At 42.8% G+C, this 13706-nt stretch overlaps 1 protein-coding gene across 2 annotated transcripts in view; it reads left to right on the forward strand.

Annotated features, from left to right (window-relative positions):
• The window catches only part of HHAT (hedgehog acyltransferase), a 204951-nt gene that overhangs the window by 64725 nt on the left and 126520 nt on the right, over nucleotides 1-13706 (forward strand). For both annotated transcript variants that reach the window (XM_006159340.3, XM_006159339.2), the window contains one exon: nucleotides 7144-7315. In XM_006159340.3, the coding sequence (XP_006159402.1) occupies nucleotides 7144-7315 (172 nt within the window). The remainder of the gene's footprint in view (nucleotides 1-7143; nucleotides 7316-13706) is intronic.

Genomic DNA, 13706 nt, shown 5'->3' on the forward strand with positions numbered 1-13706 from the left:
GTCTCTCTTCTCTTCCATCTCTGTTAGTTTTGCCATTATGAATGTTCTGAATTCTTTATCAGACATTTCCATGAATTCCCTTGAACTGTGTGTGGATGAAGACGAGTTATCCTTTTCCCTTGGAGGAGAGATATTTTCCTGCTTTCTCATATTTCTTGTGGTCCTGCAGCGATTTCTAGTCATCTGGTTGATGGTCAATTTCTTCCCAAACTTGGAAGTTCAATCCGAGCATCAACGAGCGTGTAGAAAAGGAAACAGAAAGAGAGAAACAACAGCAACAACAGCAAAAAACAAACAAGAAACAGAAAAAGAGAAGAAAAAAACAAAGATAAAAACTTTTCAATAAAACTAAAAAAATTAATATTTAAAAAATTTCAATAAAAAGCCAAAAATTGGAAAACTGCGCAGCACACTTCTAAAATTCTAAAAAGCAAAAATTAAAAAAAAAAAAAAGAGAGGAGACAGAGACAGAGGTAGAGAGAGACAAAGACAGGTACAGAGACAGGAGGCCTGGAAGGGGTCTTCCTACCACGCGAGTTTTGTGTGCTGGAGGCCAAATTATCAGTGGGAAGTCTTGATTTCTATTTCCCCAAAATGGCTAGTTTGCAGAATCCATGAGGCTGTCAATTTATTTATTTCAATTTGACTAGAGCGAGAGTGAGAGAGAGAGAGAGAAAGTGAGAAAGCAAGCTGCTAGGTCCAGGACTCGAACTGCAATTGGCCACATGAGTCCAGCACCCCTAACCACCACTCACGTCACCTCCCAGGCCCATATACCAGTCTTGAATGGGTAAATATTTGTCTTAACTCAAAAGCCATTTCTGATGGCATTTGGAGTTTGAAGAACATGGGCCCCGTTATTTTTCTTTCACAGTTCTGTGGAGCTCAGACACTGAGCCAGGGGCGGGGTGGGGACCTCAGGGTTTAGATAGGGACAGGGCTGTTTGTATGTTTCCCTCGGGGCCACTACTTCTTACTTTGTGCAGGTTGAATTGTGTGGTCTGCGCCGGTCAGGGGAAGAAGGTGAGCCCGAGTTGGGTGCCTGGGGACGTTCCCACCTGAGGGTTGTGCTTTTACCACACCAAGAGAGCCCATGCTCCAACAGGAAGTTGGCATGGGGGTTAGGAGCAGAGGCTCTGGGGCCCGAGTCTGGGTTTGCCAATTTTGAATCCCTGCTCTGCTTTGGTGACTTACCTTCGCCATGCCTCACTTTCTTTGTCAGTGCTATGGGAAGAATAATCGTACCTCCCTCCCACCATCATGGAGGGCGAATGATGCTGTGTGGGTAGTAAGGGCTGACACGAGTACTAACCAGTGTTAACTGTTACAGTTATGGCTGTTGCTGTATTGTTAGTCAAAAGCAGGTGACATTTCTAGCGTAAGTTTAGGCCAGAACTGAGACCCTGGGTATCTGGTCTGGGTGTAGTCATGGGGGACTCTGGGCTGTGGCCATCCTTAGCCTCAGAAGAGGTGCTGGTTCTCTCAGTTCGAAGAGAGACTCAGGTGGTTGCTGCAGCCACAGGGTGGCCCAGTCCTTGCGTGGCTGGAGCTGACAAGAGCTGGGAGGTGGTCCACGCCCCAAAGCTCTATCCAGGCTTGGGGGGGCTCCTCTTCTAGAGAGCGTCTGGACTGATGCTGATGGGAAGCATTCAGAATCTTAGCACGACTCCGTCAGGGCTTGATTCATCCTCATGGTAACTCTGGGAGAGAGACACCCTTGTTACTGTTGGGTCGTCGGAAAAGTCACGTTGTATTTTCGCATTAAAAAAAAAAAAGAAAAACACAGAAAAATAGGTTATGACTTTTCCAACAACTTTACAGATGGGGAAACGGGCAAAGAGAGGCCACTAGAATGCAGACTGGGTGGAAAAAATAAAAACACGAGCCTTGTCATGCTGACTTCAGGGTGGAGTGTGGTGTCTGGAGTCTCAAGCTGACCAGACCAGGTTCTAGTCCTACGTCCCCCACCCCCTATCCCTGATCAGCTCTCTGGGCGGGATGGCTGGGGAGATAAGCAATGGGATTGATGAGGGGATGATTTTTTTGGGGAGCAGGGGTTTGGTCTGTGACCACAGAATGCAGAGAAAGCACCCTCGCTCTAAAAGAATAAGGACGCTGCTATAGTACCAGGCCCCACAGCCAAGCAGAGGGAACCCGGGAGGGTGGTGGCCGAGGTGGCACAGTTGCATAATTGACTGTGGGCAAGGCTTTTGTTTGGTGCGCTCAAACACGTGTATCGTTAGTGTGTGAGGGAAAAGGACCTTTCATCTTAGAGAACTGTCATCTTCAATCATCAGAAGATCTTTGAAAGAGAGAAAGGCTCCGACATTCCTTTTTATGCAATTTGCATGAAATGAGGTTTTAAAATATAATGCGTTTTTAAAATGCACTTTGCGGATGAGTTAATGTGTAGCTTTTAGTGGAGCGCGGACTTAAAATTTCCATCACAGCAGTTTCCAATGGTCTTACAATTGGCGATCTTCTGGGTTCGAAATGTCTCAAATGAAATACTTTGCATGCAGTCGGGAGAGCAGCCATGCCTGTGGGATGAACTGCAGGCGGCATGTTTGTTCTGCTGCGTTGACAAGGGACTAATGCTGCGCTTTTTAAAGAAAAAAGAGTCAACTAGGTGGAAGGTAAAATGAACTGTAAAAATGACACAACTCTAAAGAAAGACGGAGAGCCTTTTAAATTTATTTTTAAAGGAAAAAGCAAATAGGTTGAGAAGTTAGATTATTTCCCTTCACTTGTGTTTATTTGCACAATTAAGTAATAAACGTTTCTTTTGCTTGGACTGAGGAGACATTCAGCATCCAAAAAGGGAGCGTTGCAGAGAAAAGTCCAGCCCTTTTTAATTTTTTGAAATTTTATTTAACTTTATTTATTATTATTGTTATTATTTATTTTAATTTAACCAGAGGAAAAGAGAGAGAGAGAGAGAGAAAGACAAAAAATGAGAAAACAAGCTTCCAGGTCCAAGACTCAAACCACGGTCAGCCATGTGGGAGTCCAGTGTCTTTAATCACCATGACACCTGCTGGCCCTGCCCTTTTTTATTTTTTAAGAGAGATTTTTGCGATAGGGCATGTGCACTTGCCAGAGAGACAGAGACAGAGAAACAGAAAGGAAGAAATCAAACCCCATTTAATTTAACCAGAGGAAAAGAGAGAGAGAGAGAGAGAAAGACAAAAAATGAGAAAACAAGCTTCCAGGTCCAAGACTCAAACCACGGTCAGCCATGTGGGAGTCCAGTGTCTTTAATCACCATGACACCTGCTGGCCCTGCCCTTTTTATTTTTTAAGAGAGATTTTTGCTATAGGGCATGTGCACTTGCCAGAGAGACAGAGAAACAGAAAGCAAGAAATCACACCCCAGGGATACGCCATGCCGCCGTTACTTCTCTTCCATTCTCCTCTCAGAATCTTGGGCACACATGTACACACGCCCAGTGTGAGTTTTAAGCTTCTGAGTCCAGGACTCAAACCACGGTCAACTACATGGGAGTCCAGCGATGTAACCATTACACCATCTGCTTGTCTCAGTCCAGCCTTTTTTTAGGTCTTATAGTGTTGTATAATTATGACTTTTTAAACCTGGTAGGAGATTTTGACCTGTGGGAAGTAGGTAAGGCCAGTTAGCAACACAGTGTATCTTGTGGTTCTCCTCAATTATAGATGTCTGTGTCATTTTAGATGCACATGGTTCAGGGAGGGACAGGAGTCCTCCAGATGACTTTAAACTGTGGCACCCAGAATCCAGAGGTGATTGGGTAGAGAGAGGTATTTTCCCAATTGGCTGTGACCTCATTCTGTCTCCCTTCCGACTTCTCCCTGAAATGGGGCTGTCCAGCAGACCTGTGAGGCCTCAGATGCAGGTCTGGTCTTCAGGGACTTGAACTTGGGGTAGGCTTGTGCTCAGGGACCTGCAGGCAGTGTGTACAGTTGCTTATTTAGAAACTGGAGACGTTTAGTTATGTCAAGATTGTCTTTGGTCCACACTGCTTTTGAGGTCGTTATTGCATTCGGCCAGACAACGTGCTCTCTCCAAGATATTCAGCACCAGGAAAGGCCCGTCCATTGGTCTAAAGTGCTTTCTCTCTTATTTTTCTGTGTTTTTTTTTTCTTTTTCCTGATGATGCAAGACTGAAATTAAATTCACTTCCAATTTCGTAGTAGGGGGATGAATTCTAGAATCTCTATTTTAGAGTTGCCCACAGAGCCTAGTGGTTAAGGGAGCTGAGTCCCACATAGCCAATTCCAGGTTCAAGTCCTGAATCTGCCAGCTTGAGGAATACACTGAGCACACGTGCATGCATGCCCAGAATCCCGGGAGGAGGGAAAGATGGAGGAGAAGGGATTGTGGCGTGACCATGCCCCATGGAGGAGTGCAATTTCCCTCTCTCTGTCTTTGGGTCTCTTTCTGGTGACCACATGAGCTCTCTGGCAAATTAAAAAAATAGAATCTATGTTTTAAATCATTGTGCCTCTCTAAAACAAGAAGTAATGAAGTGAGACCATAGAACCAGGCTACTTTGGTAGAACTGTGAGAAGTTTTGTCTATACTGTCCACATGTATCAGTATACTCTTAGTAACTTCTATGTATATCTGTGAGTAACAAAACGGACTTCTGTTTCCTAGCGCTGTGACCTGGTGCTGCACGGAGCCAGTAGCCAGGACACTGAGGGAAGGGTGTGAATGAGGCACACAAAGGAGGCACGTAACCATCAGCTACTAAGTTCTGCTACCCGGTGCTTCTTACACACCCAGCCCTGAACTTACTGCCTCTCATATGCATTACCAGATTTAATCACTGCAACAATTTTTACTTTGCATAAGGAAACTGAGACTCTGAGAGGTGAAATAACTTGCTCAGGAGCACATCACTGTGTGGTAGGTGCTCAGGTTTGGTCTTGGTTCTCTGTAATTCTGTTCATTTTTTCTTTTTTAGAAAAAAAATTATGGGAAAAAGTTTCATTTAAAATACCAACAAAAACAAACCACTTAGGAATAAATCTAACCAAAGAGGTACAAGATTTGTAGACCGAATGCTGTAAACATTGCCGAAGAAATGAAAGAACACCTAATACATGGAAGCATGTCCTGAGTTTATGGAGTGAAAGGCTTAGCATTGTCTTGCTGGCAGCTCTGTTGCAAGTGATTTACATTTGGGAGTTAATGTTCTTGACCATTACTCTATGCTCCTGCTAAGCAAGAGGACTGTCCCATCTACCGGGCCTGTTTGTTTACCCTGTCTTATTTTATTTTATTTTAATTATTTAATTTTATTTGTTATTATTTTTAAAAATTTGCTATGGGTCACATGTGTTCACTAGAGAGAGAGAGAGAGAGAGAGAGAGAGAGAGAGAGAGAGAGAATGAGAAAGCAAACTGCTGAGTCCAAGACTTGAACCATCGTCAATGGTCCTTTGGAGGGGAATCCAGCGCCCCTAACCACCACATCACCTGCCAGACTCTACTCTGTCTTGTTTTAAAAACAACTTAAGGGTCAGTAGGTGGCATGATGGTTAGGGGCCCTGGATTCCCATATGACTGATCATGGTTCAAATCTTGGACCTGGAGGCTTGCTTTCTCACTTTCTCTCTCTCTCTCTGTCTCTCTCTGTGTCTCTCGTTCTGTCCCTCTCTGGCCAAAATAAAATAAATAAATAAATAATATTAAATACAATAATTCTTTAAAAAAATAATTTAAGGTAGAATAACACATCCACAGTTAATTTTCCCCTTGCTTTCAAGCTCCTCTCTCATTTTCTCATTCTCACTCCAGTCCTGTGTCTATGTTTGACTGGCCCCTGCATTTGCCAGTCTCAGATGTAGAATGGGTGATGGGTGACGACAGGCAGAGTGACACCTGGAGGCCACTGAGACCCCACAGGCCTGAGGGAGAACACACTAGGTGCTGCCCTTGCACCCCAGGCTGGATTAGGGCTTCTGCTGGGGGAAGGACGCAGAACCTCTTGCTGGTTCTGGGCACTAGGCTAGCTTATTTTTTTGTTTTGTATTTTTCTTTTTTCTTTCTTTTTTTTTTTCCTGGATAGTTATCTTTATAACCAGTTTTGAAATATAGTTTGAGCTCAAATTAAATGATTTTCTTAATTTAACACTCTCCATAGTCAATATGATGCTGTTGGTGATTAAAGCTTGACACAGAGACCAGCAGATAGCATAATGGTTACGTTGCTGGGCTCCCATGTAGTTGGCTGTGGTTTGAGTCCTGGATCCGGCGGCTTGAAACTCACACCAGGTGTGTGTGCCCCAAATCCTGAGAGGAGAGTGGAGGAGAGGCGATTGAGGGGTGGCCATCCCCCTAGGGGGTGATTTCTTGCTTTCTGTCTTTGTATCTCCAGTGAGTGCATGCACACTATGGCAAAAATCTCTCTTAAAATAAATAAACAAACAAATTAACTAATTTTTTAAAAAAGCTTGCTGCGCCCATCTATCTGGATTTTCCTGGTTCCTGTCAGTCAGGTCATCCACGTACTGGACATCCAAGGACCAGGTTGCTGTAGATCCCCAGTACCACATCCCAGTAGAAGGGCTTCTCTCAGTGTAGCTCATTGACCGTGAGACTGAAGATGTATTCATTTTCTTGGCTTTTGGATAGATTTAGAAGTTTCTGGAATTATAGCTTCAACCCAAAGCCTGCTCTGAAGCATCGGAGTTTTTCTTTTTGATGATAGGGACAAAAGAAGAAAAACCAGCACCCTCCAAAGATCTGGTCATGCTGTGGTCCCCTCCCCAGTCTTCCAGCCTCTAGGCTCTTGGGTAGGCTCTTGGGCATGTGCGTATGTGCCCAGTGTGTATTCAGGCTGTCTGGAACAGGGATTCAAACCGCAGTTGGCATGTGGTTTCTAATCTGTATGCTCCCAAATGCACCACAAAATAATCTGGCCAGATGAGTTTGTTAACCCCACTCTGATCTTACTCTGGGACAGTTTTAGAGCTTGGATATGACTTTATCACCCAAGAACATTGGGTTGCTCCTAAGGCGAAGTAAACCAACCCTCTGTTAGTAGAAATGGCAATAATATTCATGGGAAGTTTGTTAAAAACATGATCTAGAGGGCTGTGTGCAGGTTTTGAACAACCAGGCTCAATCCAATGGCCTCTTTTTTTTCTACCGTAGATGCAGCAGCAAGAGCTCAGCTCCCTGAAGGCCAGCCTCTGTGTCCTTGCCTGGGGCCTGGGCCGCCTCCTCTGTTGGTGGTGGCTGGCGGAGCTGATGGCTCACCTGATGTACATGCACGCCATCTATAGCAGCATCCCCCTCCTGGAGGCCGTCTCCGATTGGACACTAGGTAATTGTGAAAATGGTCCTCAGTAGGACAAGGATGAAGAGTGAGCTTCAGAGTGAGGCCAGACTGGGGCATCAGGGGTGCATTGCCTCTCCATGTTTTTAAACCTTATTCCTCTTGGGGCCAAGATCTTTTGTGGGTGAGAATTGCTATACATGGTTGACAGAGGTGAAGGCTGGGCTGTGGTCTGGGAACCAAAGGTGCTAGCAATCGCTCTTTGCAATGGAATTCTACCAACCTGAGCCGGGTCGGCACTTCATGGCGTGGCCAGCATTGTATTTGGCAGGAGAGGGCAAGAGTTGTAGGGGGCAGCCTCGAAGTCCATTCTAAGAGGTTTTATAGTCTTCCTCGATAAGGAATTAATATGAGTTTCGGAGCCAGATAGCAGTAGGTTTGAGTTCCAGCTCTACCAGCCATTAGTGGCAACCCTTGGAAGTTTACTAAAACCCTCTGAGCTCTAGGATCTTCATCTGTAAAGTGCAGACTTACTTTTGCAGAGTTGTTGTGAGGATTTAACGAAATGCTGCACATCAAGGGTATCTCATGAAGTATCTAGTAGGTAAGACAGATGGTGTGTGGAGAGAGTTTCCTGGGCTGGCCTCCTTTTCCTATTTTTAAAGAATTATTTATTTAACTTTATTTATTTATTTTCTTCTTCTTATTATTATTATTTTAAGATTTGACCAGAGAGGGACAGAGCAAGAGAGAGAGAGAAAGTAAGCTGCCAGGTCCGGGACATGAACTGTGTTCAGTCATACGGGAGTCCAGGGTTCTTAACCACCACTCCACCTGCTGGCCCATGGCCCCCTTTTTCCTTCCTTCCTTCCTTCTTTCCTTCCTTCCTTCCATCTTCTTTCTTTAAAATTTCTTTCTTTCAGAGAAACAGAGAGAGGAGGGAGGAAGGAGAGAGATGCACCCAACAGGGTCTTGATGTCATGATCCGTGTCTGACTTTAGCCAGCGCTGATGATCGTGGGCACAAGTACACCTGTCCCTGCTATACTCAGGGACGGCTTTCGGTGTTGATCTGGATCCTTCTCATGTGGGCCAGCCTCACAGAACTTTGCGTTACTATCGTGTTTTGTTAGCTCCCTTTTCTTACCTGCCCCTTCCTTTGCATCTGCCAGTGAAGTCAGGTGGTTGTCTGAAGTCCTCAGCAGGGCACAATCTCCAGTGTAGGATTGTCTGTGGAGACACCATTGTTCTTTATTCCTCTAGCCCAAACAGCAGAGACCATGCCCTTTTCTGAATTAACTCTCCTACTACCTTTGAGAATGCCCTCTGAGGCTGAACCCTGCCGGTGGTGTGGCCTGCAGTCCTATTTCCAGGGGGAAATGTGTGATCTTCTGGGCAGATTAAGCTGCTTCCCCAGAGGGCAGGTTGCAAGCCTGACTCCTTATCTGTTTGAGGATCTATAGATTTTTTTTTCTTTTTTTTTTTTTTTGCTTGTCCTTGCTATCACACATGCCTATCAGAATGTTTTCGAGGAAGAAGCCTTTCAGAATTGAAAAATGCTTAGCTATTTTGACACTCTCTTCTTTCCAAACAAATCTTTTTGTAGCTGAGGGTAGCTAACATTCTTAGGTTTTAATGATTTAATGAGACAAACAGAATGAGATTAAACGATGTCTTATACTAAGTCTGATTTCAGTTGTCCCGCATCCAAATTCAGGCCTGGTTTCAGTTTAATTGCATGTGTGTGTGTGTGTGTGTGTGTGTGTGTTTGTTTTTGTTTTGTCTTCTATAGGGTATGTGTCCTCACCAGAGAGAGGGAAAGTAAGAATTCACTCCCCAGGGTGGATGGCCATGCCACAGTCCCTTCTCCTTCATTCTCGTTTTGGGATCTTGGTCATGCACACACACAAGCCCAGTGCGTATCTCAAGCCACTGGGTCCAGGGCCCAAACCACACAGTTGGCTATGTGGGATCCAGCCACCTTAACCACCACACCAACTGCTGGCCTGTAGTTCAGATGTTTTAAACTGTGAATGATGGCCCACACAACTCAAAATAGGGTTGGAACCATATGAAAAAGTCATCTCATATAACAGTTACACTTAATATGAACACAGGAGTGGAAAGTTTAGTGACTGAGAGATGTCACCAAAGACTTCTTTGTGTATCTGCTATCCAGCTGAACCAGATTCCTAGAAGCCCCCATCATCATCTTCTGCATTCTCCACAAAGACACCTACATTTTTGTGTTTATCTTTTTCATTATACTTTTGCATAGTTAAATCCTTAAAATTTCATGTTTTAAGACATCCTCATATAAATAGCTTTGCACTTGGAGTGTTCCTTTGTGATTTGAGGTTTTTTGCTTGGCATTGTTTGTGAGAACATCCATGTTGCTATGCATTACCGCATCTCTCTCGCGCTCTCTTTTTTAACCATTGTATAGCATTCCAGTGTACCACAAGTTGTCTAGTTGTCTATTCCATGTAGAGGAGGTCATAGGGGTGTTTTCCAGGGTGTTGTTCTTCCATAGAGTGTCATTTCTGAGTCTCTGGAAGCTCATATGCAAGAGTTGCCCTGTAGAGATGTAGCTTTCTCTCTCTCTCTCTCACACTCTCTCTTTCTCTTTTTATTTTTGAGAGACAGAAAGCAAGAAATCACCCCCCGCCGGGGAGGGGGCAAATGGTCACACTACAATCCTTTCTCCTCCATTCTCTTCTTGGGATCTTGGGCATGCATGTGCATGTGTCTGGCATGAGTTTTAAGTCACCAGGTCCGGGACTTGAACTGTAATTGTTTACATGGGAGTCTAGCAACATAACCATTATGCCATCTGCTGGTCCCAGAGATGAAGCTTTCAAAGGCTTTGGTACATGACCCCTAGTAAGAAATGCAGTTTGCATTATGGGTGTGTGTGTGTGTGTGTGAACTCCCACAAAACCATGCTATAAACCACCTCCAGTGTCTATTGTTATTTTATTTTCTGTTCCATACTATTTCATTTAATTATGCTGGTTAGAAACCACTTAATTGAGTAGGTCACTATCTGTATTCTATAAAACACTGTTCTAATCTATATACCTAGAAATAGAATTGCTGGATTATGGGCAATACATGTTTAGGTTTCTAAGATAATGCCAAATTCTTTTATAAATTTATTGATCAAATTTATCCTTTTTTTTGTAGTGTAAGAGAGTTCCCATTGCTTGAAATTCTCATCAACAATTGATACTTGTTTTTTTTTAAAGAATTATTTTATTTAACTTTATTTATCATTATTATCATTATTATTTTCCAGTTTGATCAGAGAGAGACAGACAGAGAGAAAGTGAGAAAGCAAGCTGCCAGATCCGAGACTTGAACCGTGGTCGGCCATGTGGGAGTCCAGCGCCTTTAACTACCATGCCACTTGCTGACCCCGATAATTGTTTTTAATTTTAAAACTCTGGGCATCTCATGGTTTTTATTTTTATTTTCATTTACTCAATTACTAATAAATTTGGGTTTATTTTCCTAGGTTTATAGTACTTTGGTATATAGCATTTTCAATTAAATAATAGTTGATAACTTTTGTTCATTTTTCTACTTTTTTTGGTTTATTTTTCTTATGGATTCATAGGAGTTTTTAATTTATATAAGTTGAGTAGTTCTTATCTAAAATTTGGATTTTGGAATATTTGCCTATACATAATGAGATATCTTTGGGATAAAACCCAAGTCTAAACACAAAATTTATTTATGTTTTATATATTCCTTCTACACATAGCCTGAAGGTAAAGTTATTTATTTATTTATTTATTGTTTTGGAATGTTTTGGACTCTCACCTGTCACATGAGGTTGGGTATGGAATTTGCCACTTGTGGCATCAGGTCGGCACTCAAAAAGTCTTGCATTTTGGATTTCAGATTTTCAGATTAGGGTTGCTCAAGGTGTATCACCATTTTCTTTTTTTAGCTACTTGTATTGTTGCAAATATCAGTATCTTCTGGTTTGTGGTTTGACTTTGAATGTTTTTTTATGTTGTCTTGAAAAACAGACTTTACTTTTTATTTATACATATTTTTAATTGCCAGAGGGCACATGTGCTTGCCAGAGAGAGACAAAGAGAAAGAGGCAGAAAGCACCCACTCCTGATGGGGTGTGGTCACTCTGTTCTCCTTTCTCTTCCATTTCTCCATCTTGTCAGGATTTGGGGCATGCACATAGATCCTGTGTGCTTTTCAAGTCTGGGGCTGAGATTTGAACCACAGTATGCCATGTAGGATCTGGCTTCCTTAACCATTAGACTATGGAGCCAGCTCCAGACAGCATTTTAATGTAGTTGTATTTTTAAAGTTTTCTTGATGGTTTATATTATTTTAGATCATTTGAAAATAATTTTTATTCTTGTGTGATGCCCGACCAATAATCAGATTTTAACTGTTGATGCCAAATGTCCTTTCTGCCTGATTGAGCCCAGCTAGCATCAAATCCAGGACCACACATTATGTTGAGTTGCTTTGTCCCTTAGGACTTTCCATTTAGCATCATCCCTTGTTATGACCCCAAGTCGTTGAAGGGATCAGGCCAGTTGTCTTACAGAGTGCTCTACCATCTGGCTCCTCTTGATGTCATCAGCTTGTTCCTTTCTGCCCTGTGTTTTTTTTGCAAACTGAAAGTTGTGTCAAAAAGCTTAATGGATTAAAGTGAACTATTTTAAGCTAAATGCCTCATAGATGGTATTGTATACTTAAACTTGTTCTCAATTCTTAGGAAAAATTTTACGCATCAAGAAAGTTTGAAGGAATTACATAGTAGACATTATCTACTATATAGATTCAGTAATCGTTCATTGTTACCTTAAAAACATTCTCCTACTTAACTATGGGGTCGTCAGAAAAGTCATGATGCATTTTTACATAGGAAGAAAAAATACGTCATGACTTTTCCAAGGACTGAATACAATAACATATTAATTAAAAAAGTAATCTTTTTCTAATATCATCTAATATCTAGCCTATCCTCACATTTTTCTAGTTGTCTCCAAAATATACTTTTTAAACTATTTTTTAAGAATCCAACCAAGTCATTTGATTTCATGCCTACACAGTCTACTTCAATCCAGAATGGTTCACTCACTTTTTCAAATGATACTGACTTTTTGAGGAGTCCAGACCTATTATTGCCTTGTAGAATATCTCACATACTGAATTTATTTGATCATTTGATCTCATTATTCTTTTTTATTTTTTTTTTTGAGAGGTTTTTCGCTATAGGGCTCATGCACTCGCCAGACAGAGAGAGAAAGAGAGAAGAAAGCGAGAAATCACCCCTCAGGGGGGATGGCCACAACGCAATCCCTTCGCCTCCATTCTCCTCTCGGGATCTTGGGCATGCACACACACACACCTGGCCTGAGTTTAAGCGCCAGGTCCGGGACTCGAACCAAGGTCGACTACATGGGAGTCCAGCGACATAGCCATTACTCTAACTGCTGGTCCCTGATCTCATTATTAACTTTGTTTTTCTATATCCTCTGTCTTCTGCAAACTGAAAGTTAAGTATAGCCCCTTTAGAGGCTTGATTGAATACAACTTACTATTTTTTTTTTTTTGGCAAAATCACTTCGTATTGTATTCATAAGATACATATAATGTCTGGGTGTCCACTCTGTTCACATTGCTAAGTTAAATCATTTGCATACAGTGGTGACAGCCAGATCTCTCCCTCGTCAAGGTCACATTTATCCCTTTGTTATTAGCAACTACCATATGAGGACATTAATTCAAGGCTGTGCTTCTCAGTTACTGGGGATAGTGTCCCTGAATAGCTTTAGAGACCTTTGGTGAGCCTTGCCTAAATTAGTTTTCTCACTGGAATTGAAATGCTCATTTTTCTAAAGCTGTCATTATGTCTGCATTTGATAGTTGTCATTCATCTATAAAGAATATCTTTCCTGGGGCCAGCAGGTGGCATGGTAGTTAGGCACAGGGCTCCTACATGGTGACTGCAGTGTGAGTCCTGGATCTGGCACCTTGCTATCTCACTCTCTCTCTCTCTCTCTCATTCCCTGTAGCAAATTTAAAAAATAGTAATAAAGGCCAGCAGATGACATAATGGCTATGTCACTGGTCTCCCACATGGTTGACTGTGGGACCACCAACTGCAGTTTGAGTCCCAGATCCAGAGGCTTGAAGCTCACGCTGGTTGTGTGTGCGTGCATGCCCACAATCCTGAGAGGAGAATGGAGAAGAGTTTGCGGTATTGCCATCCGCTGGGGGTGATTTCTTGCTTTATGCCTCCCTGTCTCTCTGACGAGCGCACATGCCCTATGGCAGGCATGCCCTCTCTGCACATGCCCTATGGCAGGCATGCCCTCCCCATACCCCTCCTCAGGGTTTCCCTCCCTCCAGGCTACTGTCCCAAAGTGCAGATGACAAGCATCTCCTTTCTTCCCAGG

The sequence above is a fragment of the Tupaia chinensis genome, unplaced genomic scaffold (genome assembly GCF_000334495.1).
Source record: "Tupaia chinensis unplaced genomic scaffold, TupChi_1.0 Scaffold000627_1, whole genome shotgun sequence".
Taxonomy (NCBI): domain Eukaryota; kingdom Metazoa; phylum Chordata; class Mammalia; order Scandentia; family Tupaiidae; genus Tupaia; species Tupaia belangeri.